The following is a 20,930-nucleotide window of genomic DNA, read 5'->3' as shown; positions in this document are numbered from 1 at the left end:
TCCCCCGAGCTGACGCTCACTGTACTTTTGGGGGTGCTGGCGTATACATGGTAACACGTCCAGTCCTACAACAGCCCTGGTACGCTCCCCACTTTGCAGGTGGCAAAGGGAGGCACAGATAGGTTACCTACCTCATGGGTGATGGAGCAGGGACTTGAGCCCAGATGGGCTGACTCGGGGCTGCACTCCTGGACTGCCCAGTCTGGCCTGTGTCCAGCTTTCCTGCAGCCACTGCTCTGCCTCCACATATAGGCAGCTTCCACGCTTCCCAGGGCCCCTGTCCTATTTAATCTTACTACTTTATTTAATCCTCAGCTCGGCCCCAGGCAGCAGCCTGCTACCCTCTGGATAAAAAGTCACTGGCACCAGTGGGCTAACAACTTGCCCCAAATCACATGGCCCATCAGGGCAGAGCCAAGGTCACTCCCAGGTCTCCTCGACTCCAGACACAGTGATTCTCCCTGAAATCACAGAAGAGGACCCAGCCCAGAGTGCCGAACCTCCAGTTCCTTGCTGCCTCCTTCCAATTCTGGCCACGCCCTAACCCACCGGAAGTGGTCTTCTATGGGTTCTGTAAAGGCCCGAGGTGATGCTCCCCGGCTGGTGTGTCAGAGCCCAGCCCGAGGACAACATCTCGAGATCTCCAGCATCAGAGCTCTGAGACAGGCCTCCTGAGCACGCTGTGTCCTGTCCCCCCAAAGATTCATCCTAAGGCCTCACTGGCACGGAACTGCAGGTTTCATGGGTTTTCTCACATTTTTTCTAACACACATCAAAATAAAACGTGACAGAGGAAATAAGGAGCATTTGTCTAGGTGCTGCCTAAAGCCATCTCAATGCTTTGCGTCACAGCCTGTGGAAGGCTCTCACCCAGGTAGCTGGAGACACAAAGCACCTGCCACAAAGCAGGGCAACCCTGGCAGGAGCCAGGTGCCCAGGAATCCAGGGAGGGAACATGGCCTGCGAGGAATTCCCAGAAGGACAAAAGCAAAGCTCGGAGCGCTGTGAGCTTGTGCCATGATTCTTTGGGAGGAGAGGGACAGTCTCCCCTAGGCCCACCCAGCAGGTGGGGCATTGAGAGCGTTCCCAGGGTCCCCATGGCAGATGGTCAGGCCTGTCTATGGAGGCTGCTGGGACTCCTCTGGGCCTTCCTGCAGAAACCAGCACTTGACCTCTATCTCATTGTTGTACTAGTGTGGTCTGATGCCAGCGAGCCTGGGGGGAGCTCCGCTTGCTGCTTTCAGTGCCTGCTGGGACTTCCTGCCACCCTCGGCAGAGGAGACCCAAGGAAGCAAGGGGAAGGGCAGGGCATGATGCCCCGCCAGGCCGGACCTCAGGCAGAGCCTGACTACATTCACAGCAGTCTCTCTTCTGCCTCAGGGAAGGGCCCACCTTCAGGGGCCATTCAGAGGGATGGGGAGACTAAGCCCTCTAAAATGGGGAAGGGAGAGAGCCTAGATCGGTGTGAGGACACCAGCAGGTGCCTGCTCTGCTCTTTCCTGCAGCAGCCAGACCCCCAAACATCCTGTTGGGGTCCGGGCAGACAGTGCCCATCTGTCAGGCAGAGGCTGCCGTTGGGCCCAAGGCCCTCCTCTGCTGCTTCCTTCCATCCCTGCTGGGAATTCCTAGGTCACTGCTTAGCCAGTGACTCCCTAGGAACCATGGGTTCCCTGGGTCCAGACCCATTCAAACCCCATCTCCTGCTCTGCTCCCCGGGGCTCCTAGTTTCTTTTTTTATTTATTTTTTTAAATGCTTATTCATTTTTGAGAAACAGAGAGAGTCAGTGTAAGCAGAGGAGGGGCAGAGAAAGAGGGAGACGCAGAATCTGATGCAGACTCCAGGCTCTGAGCTGTCAGCACAGAGCCCGACCTGGTGCTCGAACTCACTGACTGTGAGCTTATGACCTGAGTCAAAGTCAGACACTTAACCAACTGAGCCACCCAGGCGCCCCACCCCGGGGCTCCTGTTGATCACAGAGGATGCAACCCCCAGCTGCCTTCCTCATGGGAAGGGTTCACCACCCACTGTGATGCTGAGAACCCAGAGTTCAGAGTGTTACCGCCAGTGCGTTACAACCCTTGGGAAAATTACGGTTCTTAGGATCTGCCCTTGAGTTTGCAGGCTAAGCAGGCCCAGAAACTTCTGAGAGACAGACGGAAGCAGCCCAGCTGCCAGATCTGCTGACGTTTGAAAGTCTACAGGAACTAGCCTCTTTGCTAGGGGATGGCTCTCCTTACTTTTGAATCATCCTGCATCCAATCTGGCCGCCACTGGGTGAGCACACTTTCTTATTGGACCCCTTAGAGATCCAGCCCCAGGCTGAACAGCATAGCCAGACCCTGCCAGCTGCCTCCAGTCTTTGCCACCATCCCCGGGGAGATGCCCTCCCTGCTCCTGGCTCCTGTCCCCGGAAGCCCTTGCCTGGCCGCTGGCTGGTCGCCTCCTGGCCCCAGGCTGCCAGCCGTACTTGCCAGCAGGTCACAAGGCCTCACTCACAGTCTGGCCTCTTCCTGGCTGCTTTAGGCTCATCCTGGCTCTTGTGTCCTACCCGGTCTTGCTGCTGCCATGTTCCTGGGAACCTGCCTACCTGGGATGCCAGGCCCCCTGCTGCCCTGCTCCGGTCCAATCAGTCTTCTGCTGGCTGCTCTGCCCCAGGAAACGCCTCCCTCAACCTTCCTGACAGCTGCGCTCTCCCTCTTTGGTCTGTAAGCCACCCACGGTGACAGATGACACCCGTCCACAGCAGGGGTCCAAAATCCTGCCTGGAGTTCAGGCCCCACTCATCCTTTGGTCTGATGCCCTCAGCTCCCCCTCTTGGTCTTGGCTGATACCGCTTGTCCAGAAATCTTCCCGGCGGCCCTTGACAGCCCGGATCCCTTTTCAACTCTTTCCTCGATTTCTGGCTTCCTCAGTCTCCTTTCTTCTGAGCCAAATTTATCTTCTTTCTTTTTTATTTTATGTCCCTATTTTGGAACTGTTACGAATGTACAGAAAAGTTAAAAGTATAGTGTGGGAAAAAGACTTTCTCCCTGAACCATTTGAGAGCAAGTTGCCAATGCCATGGCTCATCCTCCCCCAATGTCTCGGGGCCCATTTCCTCCATCCGAGCCCACGCCAGGACTCCCCAGTCTGGTCAGGCTCCACTGGTACCAGGGCATGGCCAACCTCTGGGGCCCTCCTCAACCTGTGTGGGTTGAGCCCTCCCCACGAGGCCACACCATATTGTCTTTAGAACCAAAGGAATCCTGTGGGGTTGGTCGCCTCTCTTTGTGGGAGCTGAAGGCGCTGCAGGTTTCCAAGTCAATACCACACCAGAATCATCTCCTTGCCATCAGTATAGCCACGCACCTCACACACACTTGCCCACGTGTCACATCACCTTCCTTCCTCCCACTGGCGTGTTTTGAGTGGGGATCAACAGACGGCTTCTGTCAATAATGTCATGCATTATTAATGTCTCCCGAGGCCATAGTTTCCTCATTGGCAAAGCGAGGAATTTGGGTTAAATGATTTCTAGGGACCTTTTCATAATACCAATAGCAGTGGACTTTTACTGAGCACTTTTTATGCACCAAGCACTGGACATTCTTCACATGGAGTATCTTTGTGAACCCTCATGCCAACCTTTTGAGATGTAACTGCTGTTACTGTTTGCAGCTTATGGGGAAACTGAGGCACAGAGGCATTACCTAACTTACTTAACATCAGGCCACCCTGATAGGTCCAGGATTCCCATGCAGGCCGTTTGGATTCCGAGTTTACACTTTACCACAAAGTGCTTGTAGAAGGCGGGAGATCCCAGAAATTTACCCTTTACTTGAAGAGGCAGTCATATAAGTAAATATTGGTAATTCATGGCAGAATAAGAGGTCAACTTCTATGGGTACTTCCAAACATTGTTTCCTTTTAGCCTCAATGACTTTAACAAATAGGTGCTATTATTCTCACTTTCCAGTTGAGAGGTTAAGTGACTTTCTAATCAGCGGCAGAGCCAGGATTTGAACCCAGGTCTGGCTGGTGCCAAAGTCATGCTCTTGTTACCACGGTCTACTGCCAAACTGAGACAGGTGCTCTGCTCTGAGCTCAGGGAGCGAAGGATGCCGCCCATTGCCTCTCCTTGGCAATGGGGTCGGGGTGGAGTGTGCCCCGCTCCGGGCAAGAGTTTGACGTGTCTGATCCTACTTTAACGTTCACAGCAGCCCTGGGAAGCTTCTCCACCTCCAGAGTGGAGAAAGGCACTGTAGGAGAATCAAAGAGCAAGGTAGGCAGATGCAGGGCAGCAGAGTAAGGCCGGCTGGAGGCATCAGTGTCTCCTGGGGGTGGGCCCCCACCCCATGGACAGCAAGGAGCCGCTGATGCTTGATGGGGAGACACCGCAGCTGGGACCCCCTCCTTCAAAAGACTCCAGACCATGGGAAGAGAACAACTCTCTTCTCATTTTTCTGAGCTGTGGGGCCAGAGAACCCTAGAAACTCTCTTGTTCCCATTGTCCCCCTCACCTATGTGAGATCAGGCAAGCAATACCCAATATCCAGCTCTGGGCTCTGAAAGAAAGTTTTCCCAACAGATGTCTCATCTCAGGCTGGGGCATACGGCTGAAGACTCCTCCCCAAGTAGGGGCCACAGAGGAGCTTGGATTAGGTTCTCTGACAGCTAGAAGAGGCCTGCTTCTCCTCAGGGAGAGACAAGGGCTTATATTGGCCTGCATGGCACCCTGTCCCAGGCCCTTCCATGATGACTGTGTCTGAGCAATATCTCCTCCCAGTACCGAGTACAGTGCTAAATGAGCTCAGCCGCTGACAAGAACTGGAAGGTCTTACATGTGACATCATGATAGCCAGAGATGGTTCACCCAGACCACGTGGCCAACATTCGTTCTACAGATGAGAACCGAGGTTCCCAAAGAGCAAAGGCACCATCCATGACCTCAGAGCCAGCAACAGCAGAGTCAGGATTCAGATCCCAGCCTCGACTCCCAGACTCAAGCCCTTTCCCACACTCTCTAATTACCAATGAGGAAGCTGAGATGGAGAGAAGGGATAGACTTACCCACACCTGCCATCACTGGGCTCACACCATGTTACCTCTTTCCCTGTAGGGAGCCTCATTTCAAACAACGGTGGCAAAGGCAAGAGTTTCCTGTGATTTGTAGTGACTAAAATCCAGGTGGACCCACACTCAACCCCAGTGTTGCACACTCCATCTTCCCCACAGCCCATGGGTTATTTATTTATTTTCATTTTTACTGTCCCTGGATCAACCAGATCCAGATCACAGAACTGGAGCTGACTTCCAACCTTTCCTTTCTGATGTAGGGTCCACAGGCAGCCACTGAAGACACCCTAGCTTACAGGCATCAGCTCTAGCGACTGGGCACAAATAGCACAGTAGCCTAGAGAAGATCAGAATCATGCCAGGGGAGGGAAGGTGGGAAGAAAGAGAGCAAGATGGAAGGAAGAAAAGAACAGTGAAGGAGGAAGGAAGAAAGGAAGGAAGGGGCGCGTTATTGAGCACTTCCTGGATGCCAAGCACCGGTAAACAGCCCAAATTATCTTGCCACTCATTCATAAGTAGCCTGTGGAGTAGATACTACAGACCCTATCTTTAGGGACTGGCCAGTAAGTGCTGGAGGTGGGGCTGGAATCTGATTCTATCTCAGTCCAGAGTCTAAAGATTTCCTAGACTTTCTAGAACTGGCACTTTGCCCTGTGCTCCTCTGACTCCTAGAAGTTTAGGGAGGTACCATAGGGGCTCCCAGGACCTATGGTACCTTTCCCTGGGGTTCCTCAGAAGAAGGAGTCCCATGAGCTAACACATATTTAAAAACAACTCTATTAGTAGTCTGTTACTAACAATGGTGGGGAAAACATTCTTTGTTCTCTCTTCTACCTCTCCCACCCCTTCCCACCTCTACTCTGCCCTTCTCTCTATTTCCTTCTTCCTCTCACTTTTTTTCTTTCCTTTTGGCATAATAAACCCACAAAGAAGGGAAGGGTAGGAGAGGACACTGGCGATAAAGCTTTCAGAAGCTGGAAAGAGATGAATGGGTGAAAAAGACTTTGCAGATTGAAGAAAATGGAATCCTAAATTGACAGTAGGGAATACGAGAACCAAACCAACGTACACCATTGGATCCCTCAAGGACTCTAGAGATGGGGGTTGGGGGAAGCCAAGAGAAGGATGACCGATTTATTTATTTATTTATATTCTTAAAAGCAGGGACAGAGGGTTGACAGAAGCTGGTAAATTATTTATTTGTTTAATTTCTTTTTTTAAGTAAACCCTACTCCCAATGTAAGGCTGGAACTCACAACCCCAGAGATCAAGAGTTGTGTGCCCTACTGACTGAGCCAGCCAGGCACCCCAGGGTGACTGCTTTTATTTTTACTTTTACTTATTTATGTATTGTTATTTTAAACATTTATTTATTTATTTTGAGACAGACAAAGAGAGAGAGCGAAAGAGAGAGAGAGCACATGAGTGGAGGCAAGTCAGAGAGAGGGAGAGAGAGCAAGAGAGAGAATCCCAAGCTCCTTGTGGTCAGAACAGAGCCTCACATGGTGCTCTATCTCATGAACCATGAGATTGTGACCTGAGCCAACATCAAGAGTTGGACACTTAACCAATCGAGCCACCCAGGTACCCTTTTTTTTTTATTTATTTTTAACTTTCAAAAGTAATCTCTACGCCCAACATGGGGCTGAAACTCACAACCCAAGATCAAGAGGCACATGCTCTACCAACTGAGTAAGCCAGGTGATTCCCAGGATGACTGCTTTCAGACTCCCATCTCTTCCTCAACTTTAGCAGCCAGGAAACCACCCCTCTTCCACCCCAGAGAAAGTCTGAAAGTTACTGTGCAAATGATGAGACAGGAGGCCTTTGAGGAGGTGTCAAGAAGCTGAGGGCAGGCAGGGGCACCATAATGAAATGAGAGGATGAAGTTGATGTACAACTGGATGCTGGGATTCCTCTCCCTTCCCCCTCCCTCCTTTTTCCTTTCTGTGGCTCCCAGAAGAGAAGCCCTACACCCTTCAGTCAGGCAACTGGAGTCTTCATGGGGGCTTTGCCCAAGCAGAAAGACCTAAAGAGACCGCCACTGCAGAGACCCCAGGGGAACAGCGTAGATGGGCATCTCCTGGGACACACACATCATTGAACCCCTCTCACACTCAGAGCTCCAATCAGTTTTGAGCCTCCTACTCTTAAACAAGTGAAGGCACTTGATAAAAGGGACAAATGGGGATCAAAGGGAAACTGAGGGAAACAGAAATCGTGTAGAAAAGAAAACTAAAACCAAAGACAACTGACATCCATAGCTTCCGGGAGATAAGCAAAGGTACTGGGATCTATCAAATAAGAATAGGATACTATTAAAAAGAAACATTCAGGGGGGAAAAAAGGGCTCTTGAAAATTAAAAATGTGATGGTAGAAATGAACAAAATGGCTGGAAAACAAAATGGAGAGAAGTACCCAGGAAGCCAAGTGAAAACACAAAGAGACAGGAAATCTGACAGAGAGGTATGAAAATCAGAGAAACAAGCCAGGAGGTCATGGCCCTAAACCACAGGAGACCCAGAGAGAGGGGACAGAAGTTATCAAGGAAGCAATGCAAGATGGTTTCATAAAGCTAAACTCCCCGAGTTGTCAGATTGGAAGAGTCACAGACGGATGCGGACTGCCCGCACCGAGAGCCACATCTGTGACAGTTCACAGCTCTGAGGGGGAAGGGAAGATCCAGAGACAGAAGCAGAGAATGGAACAGGAGCCAGAATGGATCTGGAACTTGTGATAGCAACCGGAAGCTGGAAGACAAGGCAACGCCTTTAGAACTCTGAAGGAAAAGGCTTTCCAACGTGGAATTCCACACTTCAGTCAATGGAGTTACAGAATACACATATGCCTACATCTTCAGTCACGGCAAGTGCCAAAAAAACTGACCTATCAGAGACAACTTTCTCCAGAAGACTATACCGAAGGATGGTCTCTGCAAAAATGAAGTAGATGAGGAAAAGGAAGATGTGAGTTCCCAGAGAGGGAGATCCGATATATGAGGAAGAGAATCTCCAGGGGCTGGGGAGGGGGGGCATGAAGGGAGATCCAATGGGGGCAGGGAGTTGGGGACAGCTGTATCCCAGGCAGAGGGAGCTATTGGGCGACACAGAAAGGGGCCTGTGTCAGCAAGATGGAATTCACAGAGTGCCTGTGCAGCCGTTTTCATGAAGGGAGAATTTGAGGGTTGGATTGGTAATAAATATATGGAAAAATAAGTGAACACACACAATTTTTATCTGCAGAGAAAACAGAAATGTTGTAAGGGAAAAAAAAGGAATCACAGTTCATTATGTGACTTAGCTGTGAATTATGTATGTGCTGCTCTAATGAGCAGTGGGGAAATGAGGGGGCATGTAAGGAATGTAAAATGGCTCTCTGGTCACTAGTTTATGCTTAAAGCTGACATGCCCTACTGTGGTAGCAGCCCAGCCCCTTTGGTAGAGCTCTACAAATAAGAGGGAGGGTACTGGTCTTCTCCATAACAAAATTTATGGAAATATTCAGCTCTTTAAAAATTTTTTTTCAAGTTTATTTATTTATTTTGAGAAGGAGAGAGAGGGAGCACAAGCTGGGGAGAAGCAGAGAGAAGGAGAGACAGAATCCAGAGCAGGCTCTGCACCATCAGCACAGAGCCCGATGCAGCGCTCCAACTCCTGAACTGTGAGATTATGACCTAAGCTGAGATCAAGAGTTGGCAACTGTGTCACCCAGGCGCTCTGAAAATGTTTGGTTCTTTAAACCCTGTGCATGTGTTACTTTGATAAAAAGAGAAAGAATGAGAGAGAGTGTGTGCATGCCACTGCTTCCTAAGAGGCCACTTCTCCCACAGGACAGATGTGGAGAAGCCACCTTCCTTCTAGGCACTGAGTCGGATTCCCCAGGACAGGAGAGGCCAACACTCAGGCAGGCACTGTCCAGGCCTGGCGGGTGCTGAATCCTCAGCTCTCAGGGGCCACACAGTGTCGGGGTGAGGAGCCCACTACCTGCACTCCCTTCCCCTCAGGCTGGGCCCCCATAGATTCCCTACAGGAACCTAGAGGCAGTGGCTGCTAAAGAAATGGATTCTCCTTTAAATTTTAATAGGATGCATTTAGGTCTTCTCCGACAGTCTTCAGGGCTCTGGGGACTCTGGCCGCAGCCCACTCAGACACTCAGTCTGCCCCATGATCAATAGTTTTTCCTCTTGTCCATTTTGCTTTCATGCATTTTTTTTTCACTATCTGTGACTTGGGTTTTGTAGTGACATAATCAGCTTTCTCTAATGCCTGGAGTAAGTGTTCCCTGGGAGGTCCTTTGAGTTCTTGGTACAAAGATGCCAGGCCAATCCTGAGTCCAGCTCACTAGACTATCATCCAATACAAGCACACCTCAGAGATATTGCGGGTTCACTTCCAGAATGCGAAACAAAGCAAGCGGTGAATGTCTTGGTTTCCCAGTGCACACAAACATATTTATGCTATGCTGTACATCGCCTAGTAAGTGTGTAATGATAGCATTATGTCTAAAAGATGTACACATCTTAATTTAAAGACATTTTATTGCTAAAAAAATGATAACCATCATCTGAGCTTTCAGCAAGTTGTAATCATTCTGCTGGGGGAGAGTCATGCCCTCAGTGTGGCTGGCTGCTGACTGGTCAGGGAGGGGGTGCTCGAGGTTGGTGGCTGTGGTAACGTCCCAGACAAGACAAGAATGACGTCTGCTGCATCTACTGGGTTTTCCTTTCACGAGCGATGTCCCTGTAGCGTGTGGCACTGGAAATGCCATAGGCATTTTACCTATGGAAGAACTTCTTTCCACACTGGAGGCAATCCTCTCTCGCTCTGCCACTGCTTTGCCAACGCAGTGTAGGTGATATCCTCATCTTGTGTTGTCATTTCAACAATCTTCACGGTATCTTCACTGTGTATGGAGGAAATTCCACCCCAAGAAACCACTGTCTTTGTCCATCCCTAAGAAGCAGCCCCTCACCCGTCCCGGTGTTGTCATGGGGCTGCGGCTATTCAGCCACAGCGTCAGGCTCCACTTCCGATTCTTTTCCTCTGGTGCTTTTCACCGCATCTGCAGTGACTTCCTCCATGGATGTCTTGAACCTTCAATTTACAAAAAAGCAATATCTGCAAAGCGCAACAAATTGAGGCCCGGTAAAACCAGGGATGCCTGTATTTTTATTTGAGGGGATAATCTTTAAAATTTTTTTTTAAATTTTTTAAAAGTTTGCTTATTTATTTAGAGAGAACAAGCAGGGAAGGGGCAGACAGAGAGGGAGGAACAGAGGATCTGAAGCAGGCTCTGTGCTGACAGCACAGGGCCTGATGTGGGGCTCAAACTCAAGAACTGTGAGATCATGACCCAAGCTAAAGTCTGATGCTTAACTGACTGAACCACCCAGGTGCACCAAGGGGATAATCTTCACAAAGGAATACCTTTCTCAGAAATCTAAGTGATTTCCTGGGAACAGAAGTTTCCTGCCTTTGTTTTTTTTTTTCTTTTCTTTGCTTTGCTTTCTAACTTTTAAATGATCTTTAATGTTTATTTATTTTTGAGAGACAGAGACAGTGAGAGCAGGGGAGGGGCAGAGAGAGAGAAAGAGAAAGAGAGAGAGAGAGAGAGAGAGAGAGAGAGAGAGAGAGAGAGAGAGGAAGACACAGATTCCAGATTCAAAGCTGTCAGCGCAGAACCTGATGCAGGGCTTGAACCCACAAACTGAGATCATGACCTGAGCTGAGGTCAGAAGCTTAACTGACTGAGCCACCCAGGCACCCTAGTCTTTCTTTTTTAAAAGTTAGTTAGTTTGTTTGTTTATTTGTTTGTTTGTTTGTTTAAAGAGACAGTGAGCAGGGTGGTGGGGGGTTGCAGAGAGAAAGGAAGAGAGAGAGTCCCAAGCAGGCTCCACACTGTCAGCATAGAGCCCCACGTGGAGCTTGAACTCATGAACCGCAAGATCATGACCTGAGCTGAAATCGAAAGTTAGATGCTTAACCAACGGAGCCACCCAGGTGCCCTTCTTGCCCTTGTTTTCAAAATGGCCATTCACAAATCCGTTGGTGAAGACCCAGAGCCTGGACTGGGTCTGAAAGAGCCCTCCCTAACTCCCAGCTCAAGCCACCAATCCTGCTTGCATGGGGCTAGCATCTTTCATTCCTCCTGCTCTTATAGAGAAGTGCTCCCGTCTCAACACTGTTTTGGCCCCACCCCCTGGTCCTTTTCCAGGGCTCTGCTCCTGCACTCTGTCCTTCTTTTCCAGAACCATCTTTACCCCTTGCTAGAAGTCTTTCCTAGCAGCACAAGGATCCCTCAGTTTATTATTATTATTTTTTAAAAAATGTTTACTTAATTTTGGGAGAGGAGAAAGAGAGAGAGAGCAAGTGAGCATGCACGCAAGCAGGACAGAGAGGGAGACACAGATTCTGAAGCAGGCTCCAGTCTCTGAGCCATCAGCACAGAGCCCGATGAAAGCTCGAACTCACAAACTGCGAGATCATGACCTGAGCTGAAGTCATATGTTTCACGGACTGAACCACCCAGGTGCCCCCAAGGATCCCTCAGTTTAAACACCCACGTGTTCTACCTTCTACTCCCTCCAGTCCCCGCTCCCCGCATTTTCTCTGCTTCCCTCCATAGCCAGTCTCTTATGAGGCCTGCGGCCCCTACTCTTCATTTCAGCACATGCCATCGGGATTCCACCTCGACCCGGACAGCTCCCATCAAGATCACCAGTGAGCTCGCTCTGCTGGGTGTCCTCCTCCTCCTCTGGTTTTCTTTCAAGCTCTTTTATTTTTTTGATTTTTTAAATGTTTATTTTATTTTTGAGAGAGAGAGAGAGATGGAGCATGAGTGGGGGAGGAGCAGAGAGAGAGGGAGACACAAAATCTGAAGCAGGCTTCAGGCTCTGAGCTGTCAGCACAGAGCCCAATGCGGGGCTGGAACCTGCTGACCGAAAGATCATGACCTGAGCGGAAGTTGGACACTTAACCGATGGAGTCACCCAGGCACCCCAATGTTCAAGCTCTTTTGCAGCTTTGTCCCTACTGGTTTCTAACTGCTGGTGGATCCTGGGTTCAGTACTGGTTGCCCTTTACTTTTTTCTCATTCTGTCTCCCCAGGTGACCCTCTCCAGACTTCTCCTCTACATAGCATCCATGCATTGACAAATGCATATTCCCAATGTGTGTTTCCAGCCCAGGCCTGTCCTCTGAATGCCAGGCTCACTATCCGGATCGCCTAACACCTCCCCGAACACCTGGATCTATGGCTGGTCTCTCGGAATTAATATGTCCACTAAGTTTTTAGTTCTCTTTCCCCAAACCTCTTTTGTACCCTCCTCTCCCATCCTGTGCATCTCAGTAAACGACACTACCATCCATCCACTGTCACTCGAGCTGGAAGTGTGGCAGTCGTTCTTGAGTCCAAGCTTCTCTTTCTCAACCTTCACATTCCATTCATCAGAAGTCCTCTAGCTACGCTCCCCATCTTCAGGGCCTGGTCTCAGCCACTGGATGTCTCACACGGACTCTGCCCTATCCTGCCGTCCCATGCCTCACCCCCACCCCTTCCAAGGTCCAGGTCATATTCCTTAGGAGAGATGGAGGAGGATTTGGGGAGGAGGAGAATGAGAATAAATCCCAGTGTGGGCACATGTAATGGGGCTGAACAATTCACTCCCCAGCTCATGGAGGTTACACTCAGGGATGCATGTCCACACTTCCAGGGAGAAGTCTGAGAATTAAGGAGAGATCAGGGCACTAGGGTAGGAAGAAACAGGGCCACAGCAGCCTGGACTCACCCAAGCACCACATCCAGAGAAGGGCACCCAGGGCCACTTCTCTCCGGGCCCCTAGGACACAAGGGGTCTGCTCAGGGCAGACCCCGGCCTAAGAGCTGGCTGCCCACAAGCCACCCTTTTCAGCATCACATCTCATTTTGACCTTTAACATTTGCAGAGCAGGTCAGCACATGAAGGACCTTGGCTCCCAACATCAGACACTGGCCCCATCACTGAGACCATCTGACTACCTTCCCCAGACCAAGCCTGACCCCAGGTGCCCAGTCTAGGTCAGCCCTGACTCCTTGCCTTGCTCCTTCCTGAGATCCAGAGCCTCAGTCCTGCTCACAGATCCTGAGAGCTGCTGAGTCCAGGGACCTGTCCCTCACCTGTAGTCTCCAGCCCATGCTGGAGGGAGATTCCTTCACTTAATAAACATTCTCTAGCCTTGCCTATGGGCCAGGCACTTTTCTCTGCATCAGGATACAACGATGACCAAAACACAATTCCTGCCCTCTCACAGAGCTTACATTCTGGTAAGGGAAATAGAAACAAACCAGTACATAACCATGGAAAAAAGTAAAGCAGGGAGGGAAATAAGAAATGCCAGAAAAGGACACAAGTGGGTAGATAGTCTGGGAAGGCTTCACTGAAGGGTAACTGAAAGAAGTGAGGGAGCCATGGGACTCACGGGAAAAGTGTTCTGGGCAGAGGCCACAGCAAGTGCTAAGGCCCTGTGGCAGAAACATGTCTGACAAAGAACAAGGAGGCCACTGGCTGGAGCATAGGGAACAGGGGTAGAGTGGCAGGCAGTGGCCAGGGAGGAGCTGAGGCCAGCACACACATCGGCCACTCGACGGCTGTGGAGGGTGCAGGACAGCAGTGACAGAGTCTGGACATTCAGCAGGATCACTGAGGTTGCTGGGTTGAGAATGCACTGGGGTGGGAAAGGGGGGAAGCAAGAGATTATAGGACACTGTGACAATCCAGATGAAGATGACAGTGGCTTGACCAAGTAGATGTGAAAAAAGTGGGCAGATTCTGGATGTGGCTTCAAAGGTTGAGTTGACAAGATTTGCAAATGGACATGAGACAGAGCAGTTTTGAGCCTGAACATCTGGAAAAATTAAGTTGCCTCTGCAGAATTTGAACAAGTGATTTTGCTTCTCTTCTTCAAAAGATACCCCCTTTTCCTTTGGGCATTAACAGGACTTTTAAAAGGACATTCAGCATGGGTGGGGTGATGTACACGGTGTCTCTGCCTATGTTACACATGACAGCCTTTATATTACCAACTTTTCACCAGTATGCATTTTTGTCCAGTTTGGATTTTTATTTTTATTTATTTTATTTGTTGATGTTTGTTTACTAACTTTTGAAAGAGAGAGAGAGAGAGAGAGAGAGAGAGAGAGAGAGAGAGAGAGAGAGAAAGTGAGCAGGGGAGGGGCATAAAGAGAGGGAGACAGAATCCCAAGCAGGCTTTGTGCTGTCAGCACAGAACTGATGTGAGGCTCGAACCCACGAACTGTGAGATGATAACCTGCACTAAAACCAGACTTAGACACTTAACTGACTGAGCCATGCAGGTGCCCCTGAGTTTGGATTTTTAGAGTGGCTTACTTGATGAGTTTATTGCCTCTACTTATCCAAAATGCTCCAATTCATCACGATTTATTTAACTTGTAATTTAATCAATCTGTTCCTCAAAACATATACAGAGATAATAACTGTTATCAAAGACATAATTCAACATTATCCTTAATCTGGAGATCACAGAAATATGGACCCAGACAGAGTAGAATTTCAGAAATTCAGGATGAAAAATGACACACATGTAGGCTTCAATGTTCAAGAAGAAATGCGTCTGTAAAAAATTATTGAGAAAGAAAATGACCTTTACATATTTAAAAATTAAAACTATTCTATTTAAGTGCATCTTATAAATGCACACACACATACACACACTTTAAAAAAATATAGGTGTACCATAAAACAACGTGTGTTGGGTATACTGGATGAACTCTTAGGCTTGAATAAAATAAACTCAGCTATTAGAAATGAAAATACATGAGACAGAAAAACACATCTGTTAAAAATAAAACTCCCTCAAGTGGAGTAATATTGAATTAAGTAAAATTTCAATTTCTTTAACAATTGTACCAAGAACCCAATGAGTCGCTGTGGCTCTTTCGTATCTGTGTGTGTTGTTCTAAGGATGAGTTCATTGACCACACCAGTGGACATGACACAGGTGGCTGGAGACCTACTTGATGCCCTGGGGAGAAGTTCAGCTGGACACATGAGTCTGGGAGTCATCAGCCTACAGACCGTATATAGAGTCAGTGTGGGAGTTTAGACAGAGAAAAGGGGAGTACCAGGGGCTGAGCCCTGGGAGCCCTAAAATTTAGAAATCAGAAGATGATTGGAAATCATCAAAGATGATGAGAAAGTGCCTGCTGGAAAAGGAAGAGGAGGATCAAGAAAGATGGCACCCTGGAAACCAATGGACAGGGTATTTCAAGGAAGTGGGGAGGGACCAATTGTGTCAAATGCTACTGACAGGTCAGGGAAGAAGTGAGAACTGACCACAGAATTCTACAGGGTGGAGGGCACTATTGATCTTGTCAGGAGCAGTTCTAAGGTGTGATGAGCCCAAAGGCCCAACTGGAATGGACTGAGAGAGAATGGAAAGAAAGACATGGAGGTGAGCAAGTATAGCCAACTCCTGGGGTTTTTCTTCAAAAAGAAGCAGAGAGATCTGGTGATACAGACCCTTCAGTCAAAGGCATGTTTTTAAGGTGGGAAACTTTAAGTTTGGATATGCTGAATCGAAAGGGCCAGGAGAGAACCAAAGGCTGGAGTGATGTGTTGAGGTAGGTGAGAAGAGACGGGATCCAGCACCCTCCAGTAGGAGCCTGGGTGGTCCTTTGGCTGAGTAGCTGAGTCCTATAGTTGGCAGGGTCTGGGATGGGTTTCATTCTGATAAATGCCTAAAGGGCAAAGGAGCAGCCCTGGGTAACCTCTAAACACTCCTCCCAATTCCTTGCTTCCTGCCCATGGCCATCTTTCTGCATATCCCACCTCAGCTGGGCCTGGCCCCCTTGGCTTTTACTGTCTGAACTCATCATTCTCTTCAGACCTAAGTACCAACCTCCTCATTCTCGAAACTTGGATGACTACTTTCAGCAGCTGGGTAGTTCTTATGGATTCCAGTCTCTCCTTCTTCCACACCAGGCCTTCGGGCTAAGCTCCCAGCTCTCCTTGCAATAAGTGAACTTGAGTTAGGACAATATAAGCATTACCCTTCATGAACAATATGACTTTGTATGTGTGAAGACAACATTCCCCAACAAAGGAGCCCTTCTAAGACAACCAAGGCAAATGCATAGGTGCTGGCTGAGAGAGCCAACGCATTCTTGATGGGCACTGCCAGAGGCTGTCTGGAAAATGCAGGCTTTGTTCAGGTGTGCAAGTGATGGAGAATGAAGGGAGGGCGCTGGATGCCAGCAGTAAATAGGAACTGATGCATAGGCATAAAAAGTAAGGCCTTAGGACCCAAGTCAAGCGGGGTCCTGGAATGAATTCCAGTGCCAATGTTATTCCAGAAGCAACACAAAGAACTAGGGAGTGTGGAGGTGCCTGGGAAGTTAGTCAAAAGACAGGGATGAGTACTGCCTCTGAAGGCCGGACAGGATTGGGCAATGGGCAGGGTTTGGTAATAGGCAGGGCTCAGCAGGCCCAGAGGGTAATGCACAACAGTGGCAGGTCAGCCCGCAGGTCCAGGAAGACCAGGCTGAGTTTTAACTGGATTCTGTGGGTATGGTGGCCACAGAAGGCCCTGAAGCCAAAGTGTGATAGGCAGAACCATGATCAAAGGCACTCAATGGCACCAACATGGGAGGCTGGAGAGAGGGAGGCCAGAGACATGGCACAGGGAATGAAGAGAGATCATGGCTGAGTCGTGGAGCACTCCTTGTGGACACCAGACTTTGGGGACTATTTGGAAGGTGGGGGGAATCAGGAGAAAAGGCATCCAAGATGATATGAAGGTTCTGAGTATGAATGTCTGGATACATCATCCAAGATCTGGATGTAGAAGAAGATTCTGTTGGTGGCTTGGCCACATGCTGAAATCGAGGGAGCCAGGAAGCATCAGAAGCAAGAGTGTATAGTTCAGGAATGAGGCTCTAGCTGGAGACTCAGATTTAGTGTCATGGGTGCAGTGACAAGGTTTGAAACCAAGGAGAGAAGTGATGACAAGGGAGAACACCCCAGGGCAAAAGAAATCAGTCTGGCTGACCAGGTCCATGGGTCACCATTACTTTCAGACTGCTGAACCGAGCCACCTTCTCTTGTGGCCTGTCCCAGTCTCACCCACCTTTCCAGGCCTAGCCCCACCCTGTCCAGGAAGCCTCTCTGGCTGCTCTGGGCCCAGGGATCCCTGTCTGCTGTGAGCATCTCGACACTAGCAATCCACACTTCAGCCCTGCACTGCCACCTGACCTGCTCACCAAGCACCTTAAGGGCAGAGCCGTGGTTTATCCCCTTAGCTCTTGGTGTCTTCTGGCACCGAGCACCTACAAGACACTGAGTAAATGGCCCGCCTTGATGGATTGGTTAATTGATCAATTGCTGGGTTGGAGGCCAAGAAGAAGGGCAAGGAGACTAGTGAGTAGCTTGATTAGTGATAAAAAAGACTCATGAATGTTGGACCCATGGCATCTACTCTTTGTGTCTGGCTTATCGACTTATTGCCATGAATCATGTCTACGTGAATCAACAAGGATACATCTTAAAAACACTGTTGAGTAAAAACAAGTTGGGGATGTATGTTAAAGCCACTAGAGTAGTCAGTGCTGTCTACAAGATTCTCTCATCCCCCATGTGCCCAGTAGGGTTGTCCTCCACTTTCATTGAGGCCGGTGAGGCTAAAGGGCATGCCCTGGCCACTGCAATATGAACAGAAGCTTCTGGATGGGAGCTGTAAGAGTCAGTGCATAACTGGCTATTTTCATCTTCTTCTCTCAGTCTCTGTCGCCCTAGATGCCTTAGTGGTTCTTAGGGACAGAATCCCTTGTCAAATGTGTCCTGAAGTGAAATATAAATGTCTGCTGTGTGAAGAAGAAGAAGGAGGAGGAGGAGGAGGAGGAGGAGGAGGAGGAGGAGGAAAAGGAGGGGAAGGAGGAGGAGAAGGAGGGGAAGGAGGAGGAGAAGGAGGGGAAGGAGGAGGAGAAGGAGGGGAAGGAGGAGGAGGAAGAGGGGAAGGAGGAAGAGGAGAGGGAGAAGGAGAAAGAAAAGAGGGAGGAGGAGGAGAAGAAGAAGGGAGTAAATGAAAGAAAAAAGCAAGACAAAGATTTAAGACAAAACCATGGTGACCTCAGATGGGTCTGCTTGAAGGGTTCAGTCCGTTTCTGTGGGGGGCATCCTCAGCAGTTTGAGTGGTTGGCTCCATCCATGAAATGCTGGAGGTGTCCCCATTATATGGCAATTTAAAACAGTCTCCTCCAAATTTCCAAACATTCCTAGGACATGATACCAGCCCCCAGAGAACCATGAATATAGAGGGGTCACCAGAAGTGGGGCGTGGGAGGTGCAGTGAGGGCCCAGATGGGACAGCTGGGTTGCAGGAGAGAATCTGACAGGTGACACTACATGACCCTGAAGTGCTCAAGTTGAATGTGATGAGCTGAGGGAGTGAGGAGGACATGCCTCCCAGCCTGCAGAACAGGAGATCATCCTGGAGAGAAACACACGAGATGGGTACAGTAGTGACAAAATGCTCAGCACCATGAACCCCAGCCCATTGGTGTAGCACAGGACCCTCCACCAATCCATAGAGCATGTTGTTTTTCCCCTCTAAAACATGAGGAGACAGAGCTGGAGACATGAGCGCTTGTCTGAGTGGAAGAGAGGTAAGTGGGAGGGGCAGGGAGGAGGGACCTGGAAAGAGGGAGATTCTGCTCTGTAGCAGGTGGGACTAAATGGCCACCTGGATGGGACAGTGGGGGTAGGGGGGGCACGATGCCCAGGCTGTAGGAAGAGAAGGGGACTCAGGTGTAACCTTACAGATTTCAGCTGAAGGCAGACCACATGGCAAAGACTCCAGTACGCGGCTGGAGATGTGAATTAATGGGATCAGAGGAGGCCCCTGCCAGCTTCCCTTCTGAGGCTCAGGTTTCCCAGGGGAACAAGGGCAGCAGGGAGCCACCTCCAGCACCCAACCTCCAGTCTGGGGACAGCAGCTTCTCAGGGAAGAAGCAAACCTCTTTGTGCACACCAGCTATCACTCAGCAGCCCCTCAGGGCCTCACAGACAGTTCTTCTGCAAGGGGATTTTCTTTTCTTTTCTTTTCTTTTTAAGTAGGCTTCATGCCCAGCACAGAACCCAACGCAGAGCCCAATGCAGGGCTTAAACTCACAACCTTGAGATCAAAACCTGAACTGAGATTAAGAGCCAGACGCTTAATGGATTGAGCCACCCTGGTGCCCCTTGCTGAAGGTTCTTGAAGCAAGAGGAAAGAAGGCAAGTCATTGTGACTAGATGTATCAATCCCTGGATGAAGTCTTAGGGGGGCTTTAAAATACCCCATGTTATGAGAATACAGAGACACAAGAGGGCGCTCTATTCAAATAGCAGGAGAGGGAGAGGAAACTGGTCTGTCCCCAGTTGGAAAGAGGATTAGTAATTTGAAAAACCTTTGGTCTAGGGTTTCCCAACGGAGCCACTACTGGAACTCTGGGAGGGACGTTTCGGTCCTAGAGGGTGGTATTCCTACCACTGGCTGTTTTTAGTCATCCCTGACCCCCTCCATGTCACCACAACAACCCAACTCCCCAAGTTTTGTTTCCAAACATCCTCTCTGCTTAGAGCCCCTCCTGGCCACTGACGTGGGGAACTTGGCCATCTCTGCTTTCCCCAGCCAACAGAGGAGTTGAGCACCTCCCACTTTGACCTTGTGAGTTCAGCACCTGCAGGTGCTGGGCAATGGCAGGCCCCCAGAGACAACCCCTGTTGGCTGATGCCCATGAAGACTGTCCTCCTTGGAAGGTAGGTTTTCCCCTCATGCCGTTGTCCCTTAGGACTGGGTAGGAGGAGGGCTGCATTGATCACATTGGGGACACAGACACAGGACCCTGAGACAGACACCACAGGATCTGCTTACAGACACCCACATCCCAAGGAGCAAACACGTGGTCACATAGAACATAGCTTGCACAAAACTTCTACAAAGCAAGTTTAAAACAAGGTACCCTTCTGGAGCCCAAAGGGCCCAACAGCGTGAGTTCTGAGATGTTGGATTATTAGGTTTCCAAAGACGAGCACCAAAGATCAAAAACCAGGGATGATATTCCAAACATTGACCAAGCAGTGAGTCTTGGACCCCGACCAATCAGAATGGAGACGGGTGTAGACAGCTGGCGTGAGCAGTGCCTTCATTATCAACCCTGCAAAACAGCCTGTGGGCAGAGCCTGAGTCCCCTGTGGGATACCAGGCATGCCAAAGTGTCCGCTTGGGCAGGACAGAGGTGATGTTGGTGGGTAAGCGGCAGTCTGGACAGGACCTGAGAGACGCACCATCAGCCCCAATGCAGGGACTAGAAACCCGGCCAGCACCTGAAGAAAGAAGGGGCTGGAGAAAGACCCAGACTGGTCCAATCCTCAGCGGACACCTCATTCCCATCACCCACCAGAGAGTCCGGCATTCTAAAACAGAGGTGGCCTTCAAATCCCACAAACATTGGCATCTGCTGGCAAGCACCTGGCACAGCTCTGCTGGGAGAGACGCTCACCGCCTCTCAACATGGACGGTACCACCTCAGTCCACAGGGAGCAGAATGAAATATTGCAAAGCCAACATGATTCTTACCCTCCTTCGAAGATTTTGATCCTCGCTGGCTCCCCTCTCTTGCAGGCAGGAGCGTCTTCCTCTGGCTTCCCTCGCTTCTCTTCTGACTTCTGCACTCTAGCTAGATCTTTCTGGCCTTCCGGGGAAACCAGCGAAGGGAGGTGAACCTGGCCCACCGCAGAATGACAAAATCACTGCTGTTACACGGTAGTGGTAGAATGGTGCCTTTGATGGCTTACTCTTAACTGTGCGGGGATAACTT

The 20,930-nt window shown here is 49.7% G+C and overlaps 1 protein-coding gene across 2 annotated transcripts in view; it reads right to left on the bottom strand.

Moving 5' to 3' along the window:
• Nucleotides 1–20,930, bottom strand: part of HIVEP3 (human immunodeficiency virus type I enhancer binding protein 3) — a 65,445-nt gene that overhangs the window by 32,919 nt on the left and 11,596 nt on the right. For both annotated transcript variants that reach the window (XM_029950097.1, XM_029950098.1), the window contains one exon: nucleotides 20,690–20,835. In XM_029950097.1, coding sequence (XP_029805957.1) covers nucleotides 20,690–20,835 — 146 coding nt within the window. The remainder of the gene's footprint in view (nucleotides 1–20,689; nucleotides 20,836–20,930) is intronic.

Source organism: Suricata suricatta, chromosome 8, assembly GCF_006229205.1.
Source record: "Suricata suricatta isolate VVHF042 chromosome 8, meerkat_22Aug2017_6uvM2_HiC, whole genome shotgun sequence".
In the NCBI taxonomy this organism is placed as follows: domain Eukaryota; kingdom Metazoa; phylum Chordata; class Mammalia; order Carnivora; family Herpestidae; genus Suricata; species Suricata suricatta.
This window is presented reverse-complemented; position numbering and strand designations above follow the sequence as displayed.